Raw genomic sequence first — 20,626 nt, forward strand, 5'->3', positions numbered from 1 at the left:
ATGGCGTGTAATACACACGTACTCCACACCCCTAATCCTACCCAAGGGGTTTGCAGTGCGTATCATTTACACGCAAAAAAAACAACTATTTTTGGCGTATAAATGGCACGATAAATAAAATGTATCTGTTTATAAATTCAACAGTCTGTAAATTCCTTCAGAAAACAGCGTGTGGCGCACTTGAGCGTCTTTTCAGACGCAAATCTAATTTGAAAAACTTTCTAATGCAGCGGCAGCGCAATACTTTGATAAAAAAAAAAAATATATATATATATATATTACCTAATAAATTATGTTTCTAGTAGTTTTAATGAAAAACCAGGGGACCCCCCAAGGTATTTTTTTTGGGCCTTATGGGGGGTCCCTTGATGCTTATGGGGGGTCCCGGACCCCCCCAGCCCCCCCTCAATTCGAACACTGGGATTAACTGATGCCAGGAAGTGCAGCTTTTAAAGGGGTGGTAAAACACCTTTTTTCGAAGGCTTGATTGTGTTTGTGGGGTGCACTGTAACATGTGTTCATGCTTCGTTTTTTAAAATTCGCATTATTTTTCACATATTTAACCATTATTCTACACTGCTCTGTCCCTCCTTGTAAAAACGGTCGGATGATTTCCTGGTTCTAAGAAGCCCCGCCCTCAAAAATACGTAATGGGCTCAGATTGGTTAGCTGGCCCAGTGTGTTGTGATTCGCTAACCGCCAAGTTCACGTTGTTTCGGAAACGCCCCTTACCCTCACCGGTAGTTTGTGCTTCAGTAAACAACGGCGTTAATATTCCCATACCAGTTTGAGCCCGAATCAGACCCAGAGAATGTTAGTTGAGAGGATCGAGCAGAACCTGTTCAAGAACGGCTGTTAAAGGACGTTTCAGAAAGGTATGTTTTTTTTTTTTTAAGACTGCAGATCTATTGTGATCGCTATATGAAGCTGTTACTTTTGTATATTTAAAACGATTGTAGCTAAATATCTGTCGCAGAACTATTACCCCAATACGAACACTAAACATCGGCTTTACAACAGTAGCCAAATCAAACACAAACCATGTTTAGCATGCCTGTAGATAAACAATACATAAAAGCTATAATCAAAGAATAATTTACAGTGATCACATAAACGACAACAACCACGAACATTCAAAGTTCGCTGCGCTGGTGATATTAAACAGAAGTTTGTATGTGTTTGTCGGATAAGTATGAATTAACGTTAGCATTTAACAAACTGGTTTGTGGAGACAAACAGCGTTGTCCTTCGTTTACTTCCTCACTACAATGTACAATTAACAATACGAACTATTACAGGAAAACTCATCAACGAAAAAATCATACTTACATGTTGTGGCTCGTAAACAGCTTCTGTTTTTAAAGTTGGAACTGCTCGATCTTTCAGGACAAGCCGTTGTGTGAATCCTGCATTGTAACTCGTAGATTGAGGAAGCTTTCCTCCGGAAAATGTGCAGCACAGAGAGCGACATTTGGATTATAATTATGAGGGACCGAGTTAAAAATAAATTGTAACCGTCCTTAGGAAGACTGAACAAAGTGGACCTGCAATCTGGGTGAAAATAACAGCGTTTCGACGGCATAGCGGCAAAGACTCTCTACTACCACAACAACTCTTCTCCAAAGCAACATAAAATGGCCTCGCCCCCTCTATGTATTGTGTTCCCAGAGGAGGGGTTTATGTAAATGTTGGGCTTAGTGATGTCAGCAAGCCCACAGGAATGTCGTGTAGTCCTTCTCAGCCGTTTCTGTAGTTCTTAGAAATTGATTTCTTTAAAAGCAAATATCTCCCTTTGCTTTAAACTTTGAACGTTGTAACTTTGCAGATGTTGTTTATGCTCAAACAGCAACATCACACACTAACTAAAGTTAGAAAAGTGAAATCGTGTTTTACCACCCCTTTAACAATCAAAGCACTTTATAGTTCAAGAGTATGTACACAACCGTCCTTTGCATGAAATGGTGTTGCAATTTGTAGATAAAGATGTAGGTCAGATACAAATGTGTCATTGCTTATCTTTAATACTCACTCATTACACTGTAAATAAGGCCAAAATCAGAATGTGTTTTTTTTTCTTTTCTGAGGCTTTGTTCGAGCTGCACACTATTCCGATTAGTTTTCAGATCTGAAAAGTAGACTAAAGGCTCCGATCATTTGTGCAATGACAGGTTTGTCAGAGGCCCTCAATCATTAAAATCAAGCAGAATGAATTTAAGTCAGTCATACATCAGTTCTTATGTAAATTGTTGATTTATTTCAGTGTAACAGATAATGTTTTATCAGTGATTTTCACATTAATTCTGCTTTTTTCATTCATTTGTTCAACAGTCTGATTTGAGTCAACATGAATCTGGATTAAATGATTCAAAAAAAATTTCAAGAGTACATTGTCCTATTGAATTTAATGTAACAATTTTAAAAAGTGGTTTTACTTAAGATCGTATATATATTGTATGTATATTTTATGCTTTTTCTGTTTTGTTTTGTTTTATTTTTTGCTGTTCAGACTGGAAACAACTAAATGGGTTTGAATCTGATTCGTGCTGAATGTCTGAACGATGGCTAAAGACTTTGAAAGCTGTCTGACAGTATATCATGATGCAGCCAGTTGTCTATGCTTTCCAATGCCTTTAAGATTGTGGCTTACCTTCATGCAGATCTTTGTGTAAATATATGGGTTTAAGCAAGCGTGAAGTTCTTGACTGCCTGAACTTGTCTTCCAGTGAAAAAGTCAACTCGATTTACAAGTTTGTCAAACGCTTTAGATTGTTTTTTTTGTTTTTTGTTGGAGTGTAAGCAAGCAGTGTTTTCTTGCACTTCCTAATAACCTGGTTTTCTCTTCTAACTGCCCTGCAGGTTCTTTGTCAGATCCTGAGAACATTTCAGGACTGGCCCACTTCTGTGAGCACATGCTGTTTCTGGGCACCGAGAAGTACCCCAAAGAGAACGAGTACAGCCAGTTTTTGAGCGAGCATGCCGGCAGCTCCAACGCCTTCACCAGTGGAGAGCACACAAATTACTACTTTGATGTATCCCATGAGCACCTGCAAGGGGCATTGGACAGGTAAATTTATCCAAAAAAAGAGCAATTGGTGACTTAATAAAAAATCATCTGTAATGCTGGTCTGTTTTAGATACTGAAGTGCAATATGTGCGCTGTTTGAACTTGTGAAAGGGTGAACAGGGTTCAGACCTTCAGGTGTCACAGTGTCTATTGGTGTGGAGTTACATGTCCAGGAGGTATCGGGTTGCTGGGATATAGAGAGAACAGTTTCCCTTCGGAGCCCATCTGCTCATGTGACCCAGAGCACCACCTGCTCATTGAAACATTTAAAGGGGTCATATGATGCTATTTCTTGTTTTCCTTTTTCTTAAGTGTGTTATGTAGCTGTTTGTGCATGTATAAGATCTGCAGAGTTATAAAGCTCAGTCTCAAACGCCAAGAGATATTCTTTGTAAAAGTCTTAGCCACGCCTTCCTAAAATGCTTCATTCAAACACACCCCACAAATCTATGTGGGATCAGAGTTTCATAACTCGCCCAAATGTATAGAAAGAAGGCGTAACTTTTATTATCGCTGTGTTATTGTTGCCGCCATGCCGTGGAGACGCTGTGTTTTCCGTTGCGAAAGCCAAAGTACTTTGCTTGGCCTTCCAAAAGAGGACACAATTAGAAAACAGTCGTTAAGCTTTATTTACAACACTGTTCCAGAACAGTACAACCAAATTTTTCGACTGTGTGCTGCGCATTTTTCTGAGGACTGTTTCCAGTACAAGGCCAGCTGTGCACAAAGGCTGATTCTAAAAAGTGGGGCAATTCCATCTTTGCATGTACAGTCTGGCGCTTCTGACTCACAGACACAGCCTGTAAGTATGGTTTCATATTTTAAGAATTTGCTACCGACTATTCAAATGCAAGTTTTGAGCAGTATAGAGTAGCCACTTGTTTGTCATTTCTACGATCACAAATGCAGACATGATTTTATGTTTACATAGTGTCCCCCCCCCCCCCCCGTAGCGCAGAGCGACGTGTAAAAAGACAGTATTAGTCATTTTAGTAATTGAAATAAATAAAACTTTTCCAATCTGATATGTCCTGGTCCAGTCGAGCTGGCAAAGTTGATTGATCAGCTTGGTCATCTGCATTTTCCGGATCAGATTCGGTCTTGAATTGATAGCTGTAGTACTGACATTATCACCTGTCATTATTGCTTTGGGAGCTGATGTTCCAAATATGGAAAGGGGCGGGACATTTCCGTCACACGTGTTAGGTATTTGGGCCAATCACAATGCACTGAATCGCTGGCCAATCAGAGCACACCACGCTTTTCAGAAAGATTGGCTTTGGAAAAATCGACACTTTTGAGAAAGGCGGGGCTAGGCCTGTCACGATAACAAATTTTGCTGGACGATAAATTGTCCAAGAAATTATCGCGATAAATGATAATATTGTCGTTCTGAGACCATTTTCATTTAATATAATTATAATGGCATAATAATGCAGGTACACCTTTTCAACGATCTATAAACTTTTATTTCTAAAGAATATTAAACATTGAAAACGGAAAACATTTTAAATATCCAAAAAAATGAACAAAACAACCAAAAACAATGAAAGCAATGGACTCTTAGTGTCTGTTAACAAAATAAATGTCTGTTAATAAATAAAATGAAACAAAATTGCACTTCAAAAAATATTAAACATTAGGCTTTAGACATTATTAAATAGTGATACATTCCATAACAGGCAAAAGTAAAACTGACAGTTAGGACCTTTGTAAACAAATAAAAAAAAGCCTCAACAAGCCATATCGCACAATTTTGCACTGTTACTCCTGTTACTTTGTCAAGTGATTGTGTACTGTCGGGAAGACTGAGACGCACTTTATTGCGTGCATGCTACGCACTGAAAATACTTGGTTAGGATTAGGGGTGAGGAGTGCGTGCGTATTACACGCCATAAAGAGCGTATCATATGCACGCAAAAACTATTTTTGGCGTATAAATGGCACGAGAAATAACATTCGTGGTATAGATACGCATTTTCATGTGATCGGGCTCGCTGTCGCAACTTACAACTAGCGTCTTCTCTCTCTCCCGGCAGTCGCCGCAAACAGTCCCGCCGGCGCTTTCCCATACAAAGACCATGTGACTGACAAGCGCCGCCTTCCCACACAAAGACCATGCAACTGACAACAAAGAGGGTTCACTCCTCCTATACGCTAAAGAACCGAGCGAGAGTGGTCATCCAGTCTCTTTGGTAGAGAGAGAGAGAGACGAGGAAAACAAACAAGCATGCAAATGGAATTATCGCGGCCAGAAAAATTATCGAGCTCATTTTTTTTTATCGTGCGATTAATCGACTTATCGACTATCGCGACAGGCCTAGGCGGGGCATAGAGGTAGCCTGGCTAACGTCAGACCTCTTTCTCATTGAGACGTGGTCTGGGAACCACATGTTAATTTTCTCGTATTTGAGGTGTGGTTTACGAATGCCCAGAGCCGTTTATTGGGCGCTACGAATGTCTATCAAATGCGCCTGTACGTAGCTCATAGCCAATCGTTTCAATTATACCAGATGACGTATGTAGAGCGGCAGAAATTCGACGAGGAAGAAGACGAAATAAACTTGCGTTCTAAACTACTAAGAACACTATCTAAGGCTGCCTCGAAAGGTAACTTCGCGTCTGCTGCCATGTTGGATCCATAAGATATAAACAAACTGCTTCGGTGTGTCGCATAGACGTCGTCATCGTCTTGTTGCTCCCTCCCCGTTCTGTGATTGGTTCCCTTTTTGAGGGGAAAATCTGGTCCATGGTGTCCAGGCTGCCTAGCAGCGTGAATAAAATCGCACTGCGTGCAAGGCAGCATGGGGAAACCCAGGCTAGCATAGAGGAGCAACAATAATGAATGGTATGTGTAAAATAATGACTTTTTATTTCTTTTTTTTTTTACCTAAAACCGCATAAATGCGTTGCATTAAACCAAATGCACAAAATAATGTTCTTTTTAGAACCGTTATATGACTCCTTTAAATGATTCATGATTAATCTCTAAAAACTGGGTCATGACTCAGAATTGTATTAAAAGAATTTCACAAACATTTCAAATGCAATCAGACCAGACACTTAAGTGTTTGACAAGTAGGAATGTGTAAGATACGTTTTGAGGGTGTGAAAAGAGCCAAATCCTTTTGAATTCAATCAGGCATGCACTGAAAGCACTGAACCCTTTTGCAGCAATAGTTGTTTGCATGATGGAATGTAATTTTTGCCGACTTTTTGCATGTTTTCTTTGCAATGCACCATCCTTGAAGTCAGGGGATTCACCTAGTGGTTTGGCGTATCTTAAACTTTAGTTTGTAGGCGCCCTTAAACTTGCCATTTGTTCATTTTAATATGTTAGGCTCACCAGAATATAGTAGTATTATGGTAAGTCTTAAAGGCGCTGATACTTTATCTTGCATTATTTTTATTGATTTGAAATCTATATTTTGCCTGTGTCATAATTTAGGTGTTTTTCTTTGATACATATTTGCCAAAAATGCAGATCGGCATATAACTTTCAGCAGTGAAAGGCCCTATCACAAATGGAATCCAAAGCTCTCGCAATCTTCTGAGTCCACACTTTAGTGACGTAATACTGCTTTGACAGTCGGGTAGAAGTCTACTGTATTGCTAAAAGTGCGCATCGAGGGCACACATCGAGGTCCTCAAAGAAAGTGCTCGCGAACAACCTTCTGAAACCTAAAATGACAAATGGCACACCCTACATCAGGGGTCGGCAAGTAAGTTTGGCATCGGGCCAAAAAAGATTTCTCCACTATATGGCGGGCCAGAACATAGTCAAAGGATAATTTAAGAAATGAATTGATAAATGCAACTAGAATTGCTTGTGACAGACTGTTACAGTGTCTTTCCTGTAGTAGGACAGTCATTAACTAAAAGCCACATTTGTGTGGCGGTGTCCAGATTTTACACTGGAAAAATTAATAAAACAGTTGTGACACATAAACTGGCAAGTATCTTCATTCACCAACTTGCAACACAGACCGCCTTGCTAAAACACACATGTGGCAGATGCGGAATGGATAAAAATAACAAACAAAAAAATAAGAGGACTTGAATAAGCCCATTAATGGCATGTTTGAGTCATGCTCTTAACGAACTGTTTTTTTCTCCTCTTTCCATATTGTGAATAATAAGTGTATCATTTTAATTTGCTTGTTACACAATGGAGCTTAACTTATTGTAACAATTATTTGACGTAGCCTACTTAAGTAATACTTTGGTGTATATGGTGTAATACTTTTACACTCAGAATTATTCCATGGCATCCTCGCGTACTAAACTGCGTTTGTTTTTAATTGTTTGCGTGCTGGAGGTACGCTATTACGTCGTGTGCAGAGTGATGTTAACATTTAAAATAGGGCATACAAAGAAGAATGGAAAGACAACTATGCGTTCATCCTACCTAGTTTTGTGAATGCAAAGCCGGTGTGTCTTTATCGCAACGAAGCGATCCACAGACTCATTTGAATGTCTCTCAGAACTTGAGCTCTGGGCGGGGGCCAGATATTATCTGTTGTTGACCCCTGCCCTACAGTATTGTAAGACTGCAAGTGCACATAAAGTGTGCCATTTGGGACAGGGCCCTAATCTTAGTAACGAAGTATGTTTATTTGCATGGCAGTTGCCATTCGTGTCTTTGCATGCTTTTAAGATCAGATTCTGTTTATTCAAATGATTTTTAACAGGAACATGGAGAGTTCTGCAGCTGTAAGCTGACATTGACTGTGTAATAGAACTTTATCAAGCAGTGCATTAAATGGCGTTTGACTTTGTCATCCCAGGTTTTCCCAGTTCTTCCTCTGTCCTCTGTTTGATGAGAGCTGTAAGGACCGAGAGGTGAACGCAGTGGATTCAGAACATGAGAAGAACCTCATGAATGACGCATGGAGGCTGTTTCAGTTGGAGAAAGCCACTGGGAACCCCAAACACCCTTTTAGCAAGTTTGGCACTGGTATGGAAATACTGCACATCTAATTTGATGGCATCTTTCATGTAGATATTGTCCTTTCAGTCCTAAGATCATTTGAAACATGCTTTCCCCCTCCCCCATTGGGTACTGTAAAAGCTGTCTATACTTCATTCTCAGTGAAGGACAATAGAAAGCTGGAGAATAATGTCTAAATCGATTTAGCGTAATCTACTCTGAGAAGATTTATCTGTGCTCAGAATAGCCAGATGGTGGCGGCCTTGAGTTATATAAGGCTTGCTTGCTCTTAAAAAAGTGGTTTGTTCTGTACTTTACCCTTGTATTAACCAGCACCATTCAGAGAAAAACGTGTTTATTTGATAAAATTAATGCTTGCAAACAAATGTTTATTGGTAATTAAATCAGCGTTTCTGTGTTGTTAAAAGAACATGCTATCAAACCTATTGAAATACTTTGGTCAGCCTTGGTTGTTTTTAAATGTGCTTTATAAATAAATATTGTATTGTATTGTATTGAAATCTATTTATTGATGTAATGCAATTTTTGGTCCAATATAATGTCCCCAGTATAAGAATGCCTGCTCATTCTAAATTAAGTACCATCTACCATTGATCTTAATGGTACAGCAGTAGCTCAGAAATACAAAATTGTCCTGAAGATGTCCATGGGCCACTTCATCAGAACAGTCATCCTCAGATCTTGGCTTGAATTCATATGGCCACACTAAAACGAACACTGGTTAATTTTCTTCTCCATCACAATTTGATTCTGGCAGGTCTGCACATTCTGCAGCCGTTTGTGTGAATTTAAAGTTGCCTTCGTCCCTTGGTACAAACTGTTAAATGGCTATTGACTTTTTTTAATTACTTTCTTGTCCATGCAGGTTTGTTTCCACTAATTAGTGTTTTTTTGTGAATGTCTCTTTTGTTTAGGCAATAAGTTAACCCTTGAGACAAGGCCGTCTCAGCAGGGCATCGATATCCGTGAGGAGCTGCTCAAGTTTCACTCCACCTACTACTCCTCCAATCTGATGGGATTGTGTGTGCTGGGCAGAGGTCAGTCACCTGCCACAAATCCGTTAAAATAATTTTCTTACATTTTGAACTCACTAGTGGGTGAAGAACATTTTTCCTCATTTCAGTCTTCCAGATGTTCACATGCACTGTTTAATAAAAAAAAAATAAAAAAAAATCTGAATCAAGTTTTGTACATAAATGTAGCTGACAGTAAAGGCAATGATCAGTGATCTCCATGCAGTGCACAGCAGATTTCTCAGTTCGGTCTCAGTCTGATGCTGAATCTTTCATGAGATCTTCCTTGTTCTTTGTCATTCTGTTGAATGATTCATAGTTTGTTTTTGCACAGACTAGAACGTATTCTGAAGGGTGCAGAGATGAAGTGCTTTCATTCTGGGTTTAACGTTGTGTCTGACACACTTTGACAGAGACGCTGGATGATTTGACATCAATGGTGGTGAAACTTTTTGGAGAGGTGGAGAACAAGAATGTCCCTATCCCAGAATTCCCAACACACCCTTTCCAGGAGGAACACCTGAGGGTGAGATCTAAGCCCTAATTCTGCACAATACAGAATACACCCTAAACCTGCTATGGAAATGCTATGTAAGGGATAATGTAGAACGAGGCGGTTGTTATAGCGAATACAACCTTTATCAAGAAATAACAGACCGCATTCTACATTAGAATTCAACCAAGCCATGTATAAACTGTAATATTATACAGTACTGTTCAAAAGTGTCGGGTTAATAATATTTAATGTTTTTTAAAAGACGGTTCTTATACTTACATTTATTTGATCAGAAATACAGAATACAATACAAAAAATCAGTTATATTGTAAAATTATCATTGCAATTTAATATAATTTTCATCAAAGCTGAATTTTCAGCATCATTACTCCAATCTTCAGTGTCACATGATCCTTTCAGAAATCATTCTAATAGGCTGAATTTGGTGCTCAAGAAACATTTCTTCACATTTCTTATTATTATTATTAGTGCTGAAAACAGTTGTTGCCACTGCTACTGTTTTCTTGACTCATCTTCATTCCTTCTCTCTTCCCCCACAGCAATTTTATAAAGTCGTGCCTATCAAGGACATTAGAAACTTATACGTGACCTTCCCCATCCCCGACCTGCAGAAGTACTACAAATCAAATCCTGGTCATTATCTGGGCCATCTGATCGGACATGAGGGTCCAGGGAGTCTTTTGTCGGAGCTCAAATCTAAAGGTTTGTCAGGAAAGATAGATTTAGCTTTAAGTTCCTAAATGATAAAAAATAAAAAATTAAGTAACTTGTGACTTAAGAATCGAACATAGCATTGGACTTGTAAAACACTAGCTTGGATCCATATATTTTCGTTCTTAGCTGTGTGTTGTTCATGGATGCACTTTGTCTCTCTTCAGGATGGGTGAACACGCTAGTCGGAGGCCAGAAAGAAGGAGCCAGAGGATTCATGTTCTTCATAATTAATGTGGATTTGACTGAAGAGGGGCTGTGTAAGGACCTAGAGTGTTTTTGTGTCTATTTGTGCTGGTCAGTATGTTTTTGATTGTTTATGCTGTATTTTCTGTCTTTAGTGCATGTCGAGGATATCATCTTCCACATGTTCCAGTACATTCAGAAGCTGCGGACGGAGGGCCCTCAAGAGTGGGTCTTTCAGGAGTGCAAGGTATGAACATTCTTGTTAAAGTAGGGCCCTATGATTTCCATGATGTAGAAAAAGCTGACGGAATCGTGGAATTCAGTCATGAAAACCAAATTTGGTGTATAACATGGAATGTCACCTTTTTAAAAAAAATGTATCAATAAATCAAAAGTATGTCTGTACATTTCATTTGATAAAACTATTGTCAAAAGAAATTACAAATATATTACTATTGAGCAATGGAATGTACTTCTCAAAGTATTAACAATAAGAATTCAGTTTATTTAAACATTATACTTTTAGGAATATCACACAATTATTCGCCTGTTTTAATTCACACTGTAAAACCTTTCTTGTGCAGCCCTGTTTGCAAAAAAAATAAAAAATAAAATCAAATGGTTTTATGCATTCATTTGATCATTACATCATAAAATACAGAATCCAGAAAAAATTAACAATGCAGAATTTCTGGAGGGTAAATTCATAGGGACCTATTATTGTTAAAATGTTTAATTATTCATAAAAACATTTATGAATTCAATTGATTAGCCATCCTTTCTGGTTATTTGAGAATTATTAAACCATTAATAATAGAATTCAGATCAAATAAAATGGAAAACATGGACTTTGGGGAAAAATAAAACTGAAGGGCTAGTTCACCCAATAATTTAAAATTCATTATCAATGAATGGGTTTCCAAACCTCTATGACAAAACACCAGGTGAATTTTCGCATGCTCATGACAATGGAACCATGAAGCTTGGTCGTTGGGACATGACTGATTTGTCTCTACATTTTTGTTTTTGCAGGATTTGAACACTGTGGCTTTCAGATTCAAGGATAAGGAACGTCCTCGTGGATACACGTCTAAAGTGGCTGGACTACTGCATGTAGGTGTCTCTCTCATTAAAAATACTTTAAAAGGTTGTCACCATGGTTACAGGTGCTTGTGTCATCAGGGTGCTGCTCTGTATTGTCAGGAAATCATAGCTGGTGTTAAATATTTTGTTTGGTATGGAATACTAGTGTACTGAATACAATACAGTATTCTGTCTATTTCAAATTGAACATTTGCCTTGAGGAACATAAGACAATAGCTATTTAGAATTTTTATTTTTAAGCACTAATTTGATGTAATCTTTTCTTCAAGAAGGATGTTAATAACTTTTGTTATTGCTTCTTGATCATTTGTCACATTTGATATTTAACATTGTGTGCATTGTATTGTGGGATGCAGTGCGTTTAAATCAAATATTTAAAGTAAATCTATAAATTTACTATTGGTTATGAAAAGATCAGATATTTATTGAGAGCACAACATATACCCCGTTTCTGTGTGTGATGCTGAAATCACCTTTCTGTGTGTCAGTACTATCCGCTGGAGGAAATCTTAGCTGCAGAATATTTACTGGAGGAGTTCAAGCCAGATCTCATCGAGATGGTGCTTGATAAACTGAGGCCGGAGAATGTCAGGTGAGCACACATACAAGGACTTCTTTCTGTTTTATTACATGTATACACACTTTTATGTGCATAACCTGTAAAAGAAAGCACTCTGAATTATGTTATTTTGGTGGTTGTCAAGGATATATTACTATTGCTCTTAGGATTTGGGGTTCGTTCAAATCACTAATCCCAAATATTAAACTGAAACAATGTCATTGGTGTTGCACCTGTGGATGGACCTAAAAGAAGTTTATTGTCCCCTCAGGATGAGATTAGTTTAACACAGATGTCCATCCATTGGCCACTCTCTTCAAAGACCCTCTGAAGGAGCTTTATATTTGAACATGTGCAAAGCAAACATCAGCTTCTTTAATGCATTGCTGCTAAGGGCTAAACTGGGCTCAGATTGCTAGTCTTTTTATGTTTTTGAAGTGTTTGAAGCTGAATCTTCTTGCTGTGTTTGTTAGAATCCCACTTCAGATTCTCACCAATGTGATGAAGGCTTTCAAATTCAATTTCCTTTTCAGCTTTAAAAGAGCCTTTTCCCTCTGTTTGAAGTAGATCTCAACCCTACCATTGTTGCTCTCATGTTGTTTTGGGGATGGAAGAACTTGTAGGGTTCCTATATTTCATTTTGTCTTGGTATTTCCAAACTATTCAGATCAAGACAAAGACTTTGACTTCAGAGCTGGTGCTTTGCTGCTTGTCATATATTTCTTGGTGATTTAACTATACCGCTGACCTTTCTGAAAGTACTGCAACACTAGAAGGCCGTAGTCTCACACAGCCAGACATTTGGCTATCAGCATAAAATCTGATCTAGCTTTTTCTGGCCAAGAACTGCCAACTTAGACAGGTAGAGACCATCTGAACCATATTTAAAGGATTAGTTCACTTTAAAAAAAACTTTTGCTGATAATTTACTCACCCCCATGTCATCCAAGATGTCCATGTCTTTCTTTCTTCAGTCGAAAAGAAATTAAGGTTTTTGATGAAACCATTTCAGGATATTTTTTCCATATAATGGACTTAAATGGGCCCCAAACGGTTCAAGGTCCAAATGACAGTTTCAGTGCAGCTTCAAAGGGCTTTAAACGATACCAGACGATAAATAAGGGTCTTATCTAGCGAAACGATCAGTCTTTTCAAAAATAAATAAATAAAGTTATAGTTTTATAAACACAAATGCTCGCCTTGCTCTGTTCTGTGATGCGCGTTCGTGACGTCATGTAATACGCAATTACGTTGAAAAGGTCACGCTTGAAATTTTCTTTTAGGCTTTTTAATATTAAAACACCCAGGATACGCACACGAAATGGGCATTTTAAACGATAAACTGACACAAAGTCATTTGAATGTGTATCTGTATATGGTCCTCCTTCCGCACATTTGTAAACACTGACTCGGTACTTCTGTCTACGTCAAGCGTGACCTTTTTCAACGTAATTGCGTATTAGATGACGTCACGAATGCGCATCACAGAACAGAGCAAGGTGAGCATGTGTGCTTATAAAACTATAACTTTTTTATTTATTTTTTTAAATGACCGATTGTTTCGCTAGGTAAGACACTTATTCATCGTTTGGTATCGTTTAAAGCCCTTTGAAGCTGCACTGAAACTGTCATTTGGACCTTGAACCGTTTGGGGCCCATTGAAGTCCATTATATGGAAAAAAATCCTGAAATGTTTTCATCAAAAACCTTAATTTCTTTTCGACTGAAGAAAGAAAGACATGGACATCTTGGATGACATGGGGGTGAGTAAATTATCAGCAAAAGTTTTTTTAAAAGTGAACTAATCCTTTAAAGTGACCAACCACAGTTATTGTGTAATTTAGCTGTGGGTTTATCGAAAAATCAAAATTACCTTTTAACTTTGAAATTACCTTTAGACATAAATTAATTTGGTCACACTTTAGGGTCCAATTCTCACTATTAACTAACTATTAACTATGACTTTCTGCCTCAATAAATTGCAAATTACGGCTTATTAATAGTTAGAAAGGTAGTTGTAAGCCAGTAGTTAGTAAGCCAATATCCTAGTAATTTGCATGCTAATAAGTAACTAGTTAATAGTGAGAATTGGACCCTAAACTAAAGTGTTACCATACATTTTAATCAAAATGAACATTTGTGTATACTGATTACTTTTAAGTGAACGTTTAAGTGCTCATGAATGTCAAATTTTGCCAAATCCAGTATCTAGTTCTTTCTCAGAAGTGCGCATTGGAGCAACCCTGTACTTTTGTAAACGCCACTTTTATTTCCTGCAAGGCTGATCAAATCTGTGCACCCTGAGTGCTGGAAAAGGTGTAGCACCAATCAAATTAAAGCTTGCCAGATTGAGAAAGCACTTGCTGTTTTTGTGTGCACTAAGCATCAGACAGTGAGTGAATGGTCTGAGACTGCAGTATCCTGCTGGTAATCTTGTGTGATTTGGACTAATTTTGGAAAGGAGTGTTCGCGGTTTTTAGACAAAACCTATTCTGGGCTCTCTTATGCAATTGATTGATGCAGGAGCGTCCAGAATAGCATGTCATTGTTCCAAAAGTTCTCTATCGATCATGGCGGTCTAAATTGTCCAGAAATGGTGCATTGATCTAGAGCCCTGCACAGCAGATTGAGAAGCTCCGGGAAACTCGAACCTTTGATTGATGTAATGACCATAATTCCCAATCTATTTACAGAGCCTGAGATCTGATAAAATCAAAATTGCCCTGCCCATTTTCCCCTAGGGAGTCATGAGAAATGGATGGTGTCATGCCCTGTCTAGTGCAGTGATCCTCAATTCTTCTGGCTTCGTTTTTTTTTTTTTAGGGTCGCTGTTGTCTCCAAATCATTTGAAGGACAGACGGACCGGACTGAGGAGTGGTACGGCACGCAGTATAAACAGGAAGCCATTACTGATGAGGTTATTAAGGTGAGACGCATTTGATTTTCATTCAGAACTTAGACTAATGGGAAATGGTCTGGATGGGAAACTCAAAAAGTTGAATGGATGATCCATGTACTATGAGCATTATGATCAAAGGAGACTGGCCTTGTGCTAATTAGTCTCTTAACCGCTACTTTACTATGACCATCAATAAGCAGATTCATTTTAAGTGGTTTACTGTAATTTCAATTATTTGAAGAATAAAAATCATTGTTTCCTTTTTTTTTTTTTGTGTGTTTCAGAAATGGCTAAAGGCAGACCTCAATGGAAAGTTCAAACTGCCAATGAAGAATGAATTCATCCCAACAAACTTTGAGATTTACCCTCTAGAGAAGGATTCCCCATCTGCCCCCACCTTGATAAAGGTATGTTTTGCTGGAACTCGTATTGTACAGGTTACACTTTGAGCAACTTTAATCGAATATCTGATAGTCTCTCACACTTGCAAGCATCGGGTCATCTGGCTTTTCTTTGTTCCCTTTTTTTTTTTAGGATACTGCAATGAGCAAAGTTTGGTTCAAACAGGATGACAAGTTTTTCCTGCCCAAGGCTTGTTTAAACTTTGAGTTTTTCAGGTAGGTTTAACAAATTAAAAACTTTGCAATGATGTTTTTCTTTTATTTTTTTCATAATTTGCATAACTGTGACAACAATTAGTGGGAGGGTGCTAAATTGTCATTTGTGGCAAGAGGATGAAATCTTTCAAAAGTAGGTTTAATTGTTTTTCATATGCAAAATATATAGTTGTATAATAAAATAAATATAATTTGATTTTAACGTGAAATATGATCCAGACATGTTTTTGACAAGTGTCGTGAGATCCACCCAAATTACTTGAATGTTATGAAAAAATGGTTTTACTGATATTTTTTTTTTTTTCTTGCAGTGGTGTCAGCCTATTTTGCTTTATACTTTTTATACTTTTTATACTCATTTTAAAAGTCATTGAAATGCTAATTTATTTTTATTCCTGTTAAATTCTGCTTTAACTACTCTATACCATTAAGAAACAATTAATACTTCAGAGAACTTTTTAAAGACAGGGTTTATCACTCACGTTCTTTCCACAGCCCGTTTGCGTACGTGGACCCGTTGCATTGTAACATGGCGTATTTGTACCTTGAGCTGCTCAAGGACTCCCTGAACGAGTATGCATATGCAGCCGAGCTAGCCGGCCTGAGCTATGACCTTCAAAATACCGTCTATGGGATGTATGTAAGTATGCTAATATCCCCCTCGCCACATGCTCTTCCTGTGAGGAAGACAGTCCAACTTCACGTACAAACAAGTGACTACCAGTGGTTTCTGTCTTTGTAATAGTAACCCCAAATGTAGCTTTGTTTGTGGCTTTTACACAACAGCAAACTCTTCTCATTCTTTCCTTTTTGTTTTTTCTGCGTATGTATTAGTAGCAATAGACTAGCTTTAGACTAGTGCCGGAGCTGAGGCTGCATATTCATACTCTGTCTGTGGTCCCTCTCAATCCGTTTCTTTTTGTTTTGTCATGACCCTTCCATACAAATATCACTCCATTTGTTCTATTTCCCCCTCCCTTTTTTCTTTTTTCCATCATGGTAGTCGCTACCTATATGCAGACCCGCTGCACTGCAACATGACTTACCTGTTTCTCAGGTTGTTGAAGGATGATTTGAGAGAGTATACATATGCAGCCCGCCTGGCAGGGTTGGTCTATGGCATAGCCTCGGGAATGAATGCCATCCTTGTAAGTATGGTGATAAGCCCCTCCCCCTTTGGAGAGAGGGGTGGTCTATTGGGTGAAGGGCGGAGCTTGTGGCTTTTGAGTGTGCCAGTCGCTTTCTTCTGCTTTCTGCAGAGTGATGGAATGTTACGCCTTCAAAATATCTGTCTCTGGTCAGTCTGCTTGGGTACTGTTCAGGGTAATTGTATTTTGTGCTGGGTTTAGGTGTTTGTAATGGTATATGCCCAAAAGAACAAAACAAAAATATACAATAAACAGAGACAGTTTATATGTGTCAAGCTGCAAAAATAAAATGACCTCCGAAAAGCACCTTATAAGTAGTCCATATGACTGGTGCCATTTATTTAAATTCTCTTGTATACATTTGATAGATTTGTGCAAGGAACAGACTAAAGTCTATTTGCAAAATATCTTTCCCTCTTTTGAAGCTCTTGTGCTTGCATACATTTAAACATAACATGCCTAGTACACTAACATGCCTAGTATTTTTAAATATACTCTACATTAACCGCTTACCGCATTAAAATTAAACCAATAAATTAATCGTGTTTGAAACTTACAGATGCAAATAGAAAAATCGTGTTTGAAACTTACAGATGCAAATAGAAAAATCGTGTTTGAAACTTACAGATGCAAATAGAAAAAGTGTAATAAAATAAACAACAATTTTAGATGTTTTCTTTTCACTGTTCTGAAAGACATTATATGGTAGGAAAATAGCCCAAAATCACAAAATTGACTAGTGCATAAAACTATTTTGCCTGTAGTGTATTGCCTTAATGGGTAACTTGACTGTTTCAACTACTTGACCTGTAGCTTCCCCATCACTGGATAGGATCAACCGAGATGGATGTTAATAACAGCGGTAAACGGGGTGATTAAGGTTTGGATGACGTGGCAAAGCTGGGCTGTTCCTAACCTCACTTGCTGTGTGATTCACTTACTCCTTATTGTTTGCATACACATTCATCACAGTGAATGCACTGCATTGGCTGTCTGAAGATGTAACACTTAACTTGAAACTTTGTAGTTGTTATTCTGCATCTGTCCTGTGCTCTCAGTGTCTTCCATTTTAATGTCATTTCACAATTGTAAAGATGATGAAAGTCTGTTCTTGAGCTGTTTTTATCACTCATTTTAATGCATATTCATGGCTGTTGTCTTTGTGCGTCAGCTGTCAGTGAAGGGTTATAGTGACAAACAACACATCCTGCTGAAGAAGATCATGGAGAAAATGGCCACATTTGAGATTGATGAGAAGCGATTTGATATCATTAAGGAAGCGGTGAGACACATACACAAACACACTCCTAAGAATAAAGAAGAGATAATACAAACTACGCTCAAAGGAATCTGCAGATTTCCACAGTAGTTTATTTGTAATTTATTTAGTCTAATTTCATTGTGCTTTCAGCTCCTCTTAACTAGGGCTGACCCTGACTAAAGACTTTTCTAGTCGACTAGTAGTCTTTCATTTAAGCCATTTGTCGACTAGTCACACGTTTATGTTACTTTAATTACTTAAATATTTACTGGAGGGGTGGCATCAGAAAATGGTTTGAGTTTCAGGGCTGAGAAAGAAAATGTAACCTTGACTTGCAATACATTAACATTACTTACAATACTTAATCATAATAACGAGCTTTTAAAATCTGAATTAAGTGCTCAAGTGCACATAAAGCCCCGGCAAAAGCAAAAAGGAGACCGTTTGAACATAATTCATTAATAAACTAGTATTTTTTGCATCCGTGTCAGCTGCAAAGATGAAGTTGACGACGTTAACTCATCTCCACAGTATACTGGATGCCCCTATAGAGAGATGCATGTTAAGTTAAGCATGTCATGCACTACTGATTTAGCTTCCACACTTCCCACAAACACTTGGATATGCGCCTAATAACGGCGCACATTTATCCAGGTTAACATTAATGTTAGAGAACATTTGGCTACTACATGCATGTTTCAAATAAACCATGTTTGAGGTCGATGAACAAACATTTTGATTTCCTGCCTGACATAATCACCACATGGACCAGCCGTGTTAACAATCTGTCACTGCATGACTTCGCCAATTCCTGTGGAGTTTTTTTTTTTTTTCTGCGACTATCCAAGTAATTAAAATTTGGTTGACTTAGCCTCGTCTCACCGACTAACATTTAGTCTCTTAACACCATTTCATCATGTTTTTACCAAGAATTTCCCCAAAAGAAATGATACAGAATTATCTGTGGATTCCACCTGGGCCTGGTTATCATATACAGATCCAAACACCAAGAGAAATTGGCTTAGTCTGTAACTGTAAAAGTTTTTTTTTTTTTTCAGTACATGAGGTCTCTGAATAATTTCCGCGCTGAGCAGCCTCACCAGCACGCCATGTATTACCTGCGGCTCCTCATGACTGAGGTGGCCTGGACCAAAGATGAACTCAGAGACTCTCTGGATGGTGCGACACTCTTTCATTGCTCTGTCAATACGAGTGCTGTGGTCTCCTCCATGTGTGTTCATGCTGTGAATGTGTTTCTCAGATGTGACGTTACCTCGCCTGAAGGCATTCATACCGCAGCTGTTGTCACGGTTACACATTGAAGCCCTGCTGCATGGCAACATTACCAAACAGGTTTGTTTTAAAAATAATTTCTCTTAGAGAAAAGGCAGGGGGGAAAGAGAGGTTTGTGTCCGGACAGATTGAAATTATTCCTGTAATAAGCTGTGATTCAGACAAAACCTTGGAGGTTTGAGTGGTTACACGTCTTGTTTTTGTTATAACATATACATAATGTGACTGAAATCTGTATATATCTATGTATATGAGCTGACTGAAGATTCATCGAAGTAGCTCACACATTAACCCATCATGATCATGAAAGCAAAATCTAACATTACACCATGTCATAGTTAGTGATAAGCAGTTTCTGCCTGTTGTCTCCAGTCTGCTCTGGGCATGATGCAAATGTTGGAGGACACTCTCATTGAGCATGCTCACACTAAACCCCTGCTGCCGAGTCAGCTGATACGCTACAGGGAAGTGCAGGTACCTGACGGTAAGTGCCTAGCACCACAAACTTAAATGCAACATCTCAGCTGGTCACACAGACACACACACACAGCTTTTCTCCAACTCTGAGCTTTGTATCCACATATACAATATACACTACTGTTCAGAAGTTTGGTCTCTTTAAAATGTTTTTTTAAAGAAGTCTCATCTGCTCACCAAGGCTACATTTATTTGATGATAAATACAGTATAACAGTAATATTGTGAAATATTATTACAGTTTAAAATAACCGTTTTAATATATTTTTAAATGTAATTCAATGCAAAGCTGAAATTTCAGCATCATTACTCCAGTCCTCAGTGTCACATGATCCTTCAGGAATTATTATAATATGCAGATTTGCTGCTCAAGGAATATTTCTTATCAAAGTTGAAAACAGTTGTGCTGTTTAATGTTTTTGTGGAAACCATGCTGAATTTATTTTTCTTTGAATAGAAAGCATTTATTTGAAATGAGAATTATAACTTGTCTGTTTTAATCAATTTGATGCATCTTTGCTGAATTTAATAAATTTATATTTTTAATAAATATTTGTTTATATTTATTTCTTTAAAAAAATTAACTTACTGACTCCGAACTTTTAAACCATTTATATCATTATACAGATTCATATAGACGAGTAATTAATAGTGAAAGGTCCTTTGGACTTCAAATCTAAAACAAAATCTAAACTTAACCTCTTTCTTAACCATTCATTATTATCTGACAGATATATTTAATACAATTGTAGAGTTAAGAAAAATATTGTGTTTTTTAAAAGTCTTACTTTATTTTATTTTTTTAATTAAATGCATCTTCATAGGAA

General features: G+C 37.8%; 1 protein-coding gene across 4 annotated transcripts in view; it reads left to right on the top strand.

Annotated features, from left to right (window-relative positions):
* Nucleotides 1-20,626, top strand: part of ide (insulin-degrading enzyme) — a 29,366-nt gene that overhangs the window by 3,375 nt on the left and 5,365 nt on the right. For 2 of the 4 annotated variants that reach the window (XM_081351017.1, XM_081351019.1), the window contains 17 exons: nt 2,857-3,064; nt 7,852-8,021; nt 8,930-9,052; nt 9,442-9,554; nt 10,085-10,247; nt 10,424-10,516; nt 10,598-10,689; nt 11,475-11,555; nt 12,035-12,138; nt 14,929-15,031; nt 15,289-15,411; nt 15,539-15,621; nt 16,117-16,261; nt 17,941-18,051; nt 19,089-19,209; nt 19,292-19,383; nt 19,696-19,807. In XM_081351017.1, coding sequence (XP_081207143.1) covers nt 2,857-3,064; nt 7,852-8,021; nt 8,930-9,052; nt 9,442-9,554; nt 10,085-10,247; nt 10,424-10,516; nt 10,598-10,689; nt 11,475-11,555; nt 12,035-12,138; nt 14,929-15,031; nt 15,289-15,411; nt 15,539-15,621; nt 16,117-16,261; nt 17,941-18,051; nt 19,089-19,209; nt 19,292-19,383; nt 19,696-19,807 — 2,037 coding nt within the window. Of the gene's footprint in view, nt 1-2,856; nt 3,065-7,851; nt 8,022-8,929; nt 9,053-9,441; nt 9,555-10,084; nt 10,248-10,423; nt 10,517-10,597; nt 10,690-11,474; nt 11,556-12,034; nt 12,139-14,928; nt 15,032-15,288; nt 15,412-15,538; nt 15,622-16,116; nt 16,262-16,624; nt 16,770-17,940; nt 18,052-19,088; nt 19,210-19,291; nt 19,384-19,695; nt 19,808-20,626 lie in introns of all 4 variants that reach the window. The other 2 variants (XM_081351018.1, XM_081351020.1) reach the window with 1 other exon arrangement.

This window comes from Scardinius erythrophthalmus, assembly GCF_964197995.2.
Source record: "Scardinius erythrophthalmus genome assembly, chromosome: 21".
Taxonomy (NCBI): domain Eukaryota; kingdom Metazoa; phylum Chordata; class Actinopteri; order Cypriniformes; family Leuciscidae; genus Scardinius; species Scardinius erythrophthalmus.